Source organism: Mizuhopecten yessoensis, unplaced genomic scaffold (genome assembly GCF_002113885.1).
Source record: "Mizuhopecten yessoensis strain PY_sf001 unplaced genomic scaffold, ASM211388v2 scaffold1147, whole genome shotgun sequence".
NCBI classification, from domain to species: domain Eukaryota; kingdom Metazoa; phylum Mollusca; class Bivalvia; order Pectinida; family Pectinidae; genus Mizuhopecten; species Mizuhopecten yessoensis.
In genome coordinates, this window is record NW_018403901.1 from 187,663 (window position 1) to 194,569 (window position 6,907).

The 6,907-nt window shown below is 35.6% G+C and overlaps 1 protein-coding gene across 1 annotated transcript; it reads right to left on the bottom strand.

The window, feature by feature from the left end:
* Nucleotides 1–1,283: 1,283 nt before the first annotated feature.
* LOC110457413 lies at nucleotides 1,284–6,907 on the bottom strand. The gene is made up of 6 exons (XM_021508681.1): nucleotides 6,831–6,907; nucleotides 6,523–6,649; nucleotides 5,478–5,571; nucleotides 4,406–4,530; nucleotides 3,694–3,855; nucleotides 1,284–3,602 (listed from the first exon to the last, which is right to left on the bottom strand). The coding sequence occupies exons 2-6, from the start codon at nucleotides 6,590–6,592 to the stop codon at nucleotides 3,433–3,435; spliced, it is 621 nt and encodes a 206-aa protein (XP_021364356.1). The 5' UTR covers nucleotides 6,593–6,649; nucleotides 6,831–6,907; the 3' UTR covers nucleotides 1,284–3,432.

The window sequence follows — 6,907 nt, forward strand, 5'->3', positions numbered from 1 at the left end:
CACTAAATCTAACAATCATAACACTAAATCTAACAATCATAACACTAAATCCAACAATCATAACACTAAATCTAACAATCATAGCACTAAATCTAACAATCATAACACTAAATCTAACAATCATAACACTAAATCTAATAATCATAACATTAAATCTAACAATCATAACACTAAATATAACAATCATAACACTAAATATAACTTTAAATCACTATATTTCAACTTATAGGATGAATGTATCTTCGAGTTTTGTTCACACACGTATTTAAAAAGAAGGTGATAGTATGCATTGTTTTAATACATCAGAGCTGACAAATTCTAAGTTATAAAACATGCTTTAATTCATAAACTAAGCCAATAATCATAGTCATAAAAATGGACGAAATCGTGAGATTACTTTAGGTTACTGCGAGGATGGAGGAATAAAAGTAAGTTTTCGAATTGATTGGTAGATTTTACATTTGATGATATGATTGATGTTTCATCCCATCAATGAACATTTTTGTATTGTCACCCAAAAATGAAAACTCGATATGAACGTCAGACGGAAGATTATGCAATTAATCTGATAAGGTTTTAATCATATTCATAACCTTCTTTGTAAAAGTCTTAATTAAAAAAAAAGAAAAAAAAATCGATAATAAAATTAATCCAACTACATACCGATAAATAATAAGTTTTAACATTTTTTGTTAAGAGTTCAACACTATTTATTTTCAACACTTTCTATTGCAGGGTAAAAACCTTATTCCAGCAGAATAAAAGGTTAAAAGCTGTTTACATCGAATTATCGTTTCAACTACTAAAACTAAATTTGATATTTGTTTTGAATTTGTTTCGAATCAAGGAACAGAGCCATGAGCATACATACGACACTCTAAAAGTATACGGAGACGTAATTAGATACACAAGGTTAGAATGGGTTTAACACCTGTTTCGCTAATATACTACAGTATCTGACCTAATACTGCCACAATTTTGCGTTACCGATATTCAATAAATAAACATAATACTATAATTAAACAACAATTAATAACAGAGGTCAGGATTTATCAACAACATTTCTCAGGGATTTCTCGCAAACTTTATTTCAATACATTCCTCTGTTTTTGTTCTTGTTCTGTAACGGTCTTCGCCCCTGGCTCAACCCTTTACGTGGAGAGCACGACTATTCTAAACTGTCACTTATGACAAGCCCCCAGGAAATTATATGGTATTTCCAAACCAAGTACCTAATGACTGACTAGTTCTAAGTAACTAAAGAAGAACCAGAAAGCATAAGATAAGTTTACGCACACCTTTACGGTTACTGTTTATTAAGGAACCCAATATCAAATTACAAAGATACAGATACAACAATTCTACTGACTCTCTCCATATTCTCTCATCAATATGATGTACAATAAAGGTAGAACTACGTCTGAACCCTGGATACCAGAACCCTCTGATATATGTAGGGGACAAAACAAGTCTATTTATCCCTACTGTAGTTTCGATAATAACAGAAACTAAAATCTCCCGTCCATCCCCATATTCTATTCTACGAGTTGCTTTCCTTATCCTACAAACCAAACATACTGACAGCTCCACGGTTTTGGAACGATCCAAAAGTGTAGTAGCCACCAGCAGCTCAAAAAAAATCATCCCCTAAGAATATCCGATCGCAACTGATTTCCCAACGCCCCAAGGAATCTCTACGCCCCTGGTAAGAACACTAACATCGACGGGTCAACGCACGAGCTCAACGGGGCAACACCCGTTCCCCAGCGGACTCTGAAGAGGTAACGGCGCCACACCCGTTGCTGGCAACGTAGTACCCGTTGAACCCAAATAAAATAAGACGATCTACTTTGGCACTTGTATGAAAAATACTTCACAAATCAACATTAATATATAGTATTTCATAGTATCCACATCTACAACTCTTTCGTACCGTTATTCACTCTCTGACTCGCAATCCAATACTTCCAACGCATCCCATATTTCCAACAATTCCCGTATTTCCAATACTTTCAATACACAACAGAATAAACACTCAATTGACCCCGACTGACACAGTTCAAGAGGTCACGAGAGTTCACAAAATGGCGACGTCCATACACCCTAGAAGGGTATACGTTCTCTGCAAAAACATTACATTTCTCGCTCTCTCCAGACGGTTCTTACCCTGGACTCACGATTAACCATGATAATAAAGGTATTTACATCTGCATAATAACCATATTGAACACTGAAAAACACTTGAATAAGAGTAAATACCGTTTGAATGGACATTGTGTTTAAAAACATGTGTTTGACAACTCCAAGATATTTACAACATTTAAACTACTGTCACACTGGTGGCACTACAGTCAGTGACTATTATTGAACAATTCAGGGAAATATCATACTTCATGACAAACAATTTAGTAAAATACCACATTTTTACAGTTCATGTAGCAGTGTACTGTTTAAATCAATCAACGACACCCCTGCTGACATTGCAAAGCTTTAGCCTCAATGCACTGATAACAAAATCGTGTGAAGAATTGTGGTATTATGTACAAAGAAGTCAGAAAACAGAAACGTTTGTCAGTTTGACTGTTATATCACTTGCTGAAAGTTATCTCCTGTCTTTTATCTTCTTCTGCATGATATATCAGGTGAGGAATTTCAACCATTCTGACGTTTTAGTTTTTCAGAACTACTCAATATTTCCCATTCTTCGACCTCGTCATAAGCCTAAATTTGATAAATCGCTATTTTTTCTGGACTGAACTCATTCTTGCGAATCAGCCTCACACAGCACTTCCATTTCACATAACGAAGCGTAATGTATTGTTAAAGATTTACAATTAAGTTGCAGTGCCACTAGATAACAGTACCAAACTCAAAATGTTTGCATGATTCAATAAAAGCAAATGTGCAGTAATATTAACAGTACTACATGTACCGTTACCTGACCTATTCTCCAAGATGCGCTAACGGAATGGAATAATGTTCGAACGAAAATGTGTTGCATAACCTTATAAAGATGTATTTCAAACTTTAATTATATTTTATATGTAACTTTACTATACTAAAAATGCAGTTTAACCCAAGATGAAAATGTGATTTTTCATGAGCATTTCTAATAAGCCCTAAAAGGCAATCATTGGATGTATAAAATGATGTTTCAAAACGGAAAAAGCAAACATCATGGACACTTTGATGCTATACATATTAGCAATGCAACAATTATTAGAAGACTTTATATCATTTTGTGTAGAATTCACGAACTCATAGCTCGGCATCTATCAAACAGGCGTATTTCTAAGAAAAAATATCTTGCAGGGATGGATGACACCGATTTTTGACGTCAAAAAGTGTCTCCATTGTCAGAGTTACACAATCACTGTTTATTCTTCAAGGGACCAGTTACAATGATATTTTCATATTCCACCATGGATTCTGCTAACATGCTGTACTATCTTCCCGTCGCATATTTCGTATCTCCGTCTGTGATCTGTTCCTTAAACAACATATGACAGCCATGATGATGGACAAAGTAAATATGATGAATAAAATGACCCCCGCGATCACACCAGCAACCGTCGTATTTGTAAAACGGTGGGTCTTGTCGTCTGAAACATAACAGAAGATTACATTTCAAACAAATGAATAATAATACAAAACATAAATGAAGGTATTTTTGCTTTTAATAATCGCCCTCACCGTTGTCCAAAGCGGCATACCAGAGTGTAAATGTATTGGACGTGGTCAATCCCTCAGGAAGCCGCCACACGATGTAGACGTACTCGTTTGAACTATTGACCACCATTTGCTCTGTCCTGTTGCTGCACTCCTGTCGGAGGAGGAAGTCTGACGGGTCATGACCTAATGACGCAACATAGGAAAATGTGTTAAAATATGCTAGTAAGGTTATTATGTGAATATCATGAAAAATGAATCATTTTTAATTTCTTGGTATCATTTGGCAAAACTTGTTCGATTCCGGCTCTCTTAATTGAGGTTTAGATGGGATAAGCAATTTACATTAAGGAAAACAATGAAAGGATTTAATGAGTATGTTTATTTATTTATGAAAAGAAAATTACGTTATAGTTGTCAGCAACAGACATAAATTAGTGAATGACAGAGGTGTAAAACACAAGGTTTAATTTGGTTTAGTATTGTTTAACGTCCTATCAACAGTTATGGTCATTTAAGGACGACCTCCCCTGTGTGCCAGATGTATGCGTTAAGTGTATGCGTGAACGTTTTTGGAGCTCTGGCTATTGTGTTACTGTAGTGTGTATACTAGTATTAGGTGTGTATGTGTTATACTTATTATGGTACTATCTATTACAAATGAAATTGCGGTAAAATTACATATTAATTGTATTCTGTAACATTTAGTATTGATATGTTTCAAGGGGAAACGTACCGTCATATACCGTTAGACTGGACATGGAGCAGTTAACTTGATGACCTATAAAAACGGACTGCATCGCTACCTCTATGGTATACTTCTCATCCTCGGTGGTCAGTCGCCATCGGCAGTGGTAGACACTGAATTTACAAGAGACAGAAACTTGAATCACCAGCTCTTGAACTATTTGAGCTATTGCAGACACGATAACATGCAGAGAATGGATGAAAAGACCGATATGGCTTGAAGTGTCAGTGACAAAGGGACATGAATACTAAGAGACGTCAGGATAGCATATGCAAATATTGGTCAAGACCACAGACTAAAATGTAAAACGTACAACTGCCCAAGGATGTGCAGCAATATCATAAGCATATAGTATTAAACAAATGTAGCATTGTAAACACAATTGAAAGAGTACGAGGTTTCTTTTTTGTTTTATTCTGTTTGTTTTATTTCAAATATATGCGAAAAGAAATCACTCTTGTTGCTCAACGAAACAGATCCATCGACATTTCGGAAAAAAAAAGGGAAAAAAAAAAAAAAAGCGATTTTTTTTTGCAACATGTACCACATATCTTCAATAAGATTCATCTGTTTGGAAATATGTGATAAAGGTCTGCTCTGCTCTGCTTCGTGGTATGGGAGTTTTGAACAGGCTAATTCAGTAGCCGTGATGAACTCCTCCACTGGCACCTTCTAATGTGTAACTGCGAAGTTGACCCTTTCCTCTACACATTAGTATTTCGGCCAGGATTATAGCACGTACAACAATAAAACAATCACGTAAAATTTGATGCAAAGAATATATTCAGATTAAGTTGGTCGATACAGAAAGCATACTTACTTAGATCTGCACTGACATGTGCAGATATTACCTTACTGCCTAACGAAATCCTGAGGTGACTGTGCACGGTACGATGTAATGTGCGAGCTGTTTTATGGTAGGGGAGAACAGAGGAAAATCTATCAACGATATACACTACACGTAATTCAACGTAAGGAATATATACACTTTACGTATATGGGGATATCTAAACACTATATAACACATATGACGTGTTATTGTTGTGATATCGGTACTTACTTGCCACTTGTGTTCTGGTTGCTTGGAAACTCCAGACGCTGTTTTTCCTTTTTCACTTCTATTTCTGATACCTGTGTATCACAGACCCGGCTGCCTGCAAATCACAATTCAAACGCCATGTACCTTATATTATATACCTTATCAAGACGAAAACAACATTCCAACGTTTCCAAACAGTTACAAAAAATGATAATGTTGGTTTTGTTTTCAAATATGTCTTACTGCTGTTTGCTAATCTTATCACTACATAAATATTTAACCACTATTATCTAAATGTTCTTATTACCACATGTATGTGTTTTTGCTGTCGATTAAAACAACTTTCTCCGCTTAAGGGGTGAGATGGAAAAAAAAGTCAACACAAGGTGTAACATTCTTAAATGTCTGAGCCCGAAGGTGGGGAAAGATGTTATCAATCATCAAGTTCAATGTGTTATCTTAACATGGAGTTAAAAAGAAACATTTTAGAATATTACCCCTTAGGTTATTTTTTTTCTATTTTATAGTGAGGAAGGATTATTTTTCCCCACATCAAATACAAGTGGTAATTTCATGACATGCAAACGTTAATTTCATCATTTCTATCTTCCGTGATTTGCTTTTGTCGGCGTAACGTCAGTGCATTGTTGACGTGACATCATACAATTGTTAAGTCAGGATAATCCCCCCGTCTGTCTAAGAGTAAGACTAACATATTATTTCGCAGACCAGAAGTGTTGATATTTCTCTCTGATTGGAGAGAAAACAACTTCTCTTACCCTGGACAGGCGTATCCACACTTCACCTGCTGTGAGATAGCCTTGTCGTATCCTAATATTAAGGTAGGGATATTTCCCTGTCAGAACAATTGTATGACATCACGACAACAATACAATGATGCTACGTTAACAATCTATTTCGAATGTAACGTCAAAATGACATTATGAATATGAGTCAAAGGGGTAAAACAAAATACCACCTTGAATTGAGACGGGGAGTCACAGCCCTCGGGCAAAGATTCGACAAGCCTCGGATTTGTCAACTTAAGAATCTTCATTAAACTTACCATACGCATGCTGGAGATAGACAATAATACATGTAACTATCACAAGGATCCACAGCGCACCTCTCGCCATTGATGTGTATCTCCCAGGGAATCATCTCCATATAAGGAACTAAACGTGAATCAACTCCTAAAACACAAGTGTACTATGTATATATTTAATGTGTAAAAGTAAATATAACATTGGCTGATTGGGCAGTTGAATCTTTTTAGAATGCGCGTTTAGTTTAAAAAAAACACCTGTATATTATTGTATAATTTTGATAGGAAGTTTTGGAAATGATACAGAAAAAATATGTTTATCAACTTACCAGTCCATCAAGTTCCCAGAGAGATGAAATTATAACAAGTTTCACCTTGGAAAATTCTGACTTTGTGTGCAATGGCG

Coding starts and splice junctions, on each gene's coding strand:
- LOC110457413 (XM_021508681.1), bottom strand. CDS start 6,592: ATGGCGAGAGGTGCGCTGTGGATCCTTGTGATAGTTACATGTATTATT. Junction 4,531..5,477: donor AACCAGAACACAAGTGGCAA/GTAAGTACCGAT, acceptor TTGTAAATTCAG/TGTCTACCACTGCCGATGGC. Junction 3,856..4,405: donor CAGTCTAACGGTATATGACG/GTACGTTTCCCC, acceptor TTGCGTCATTAG/GTCATGACCCGTCAGACTTC.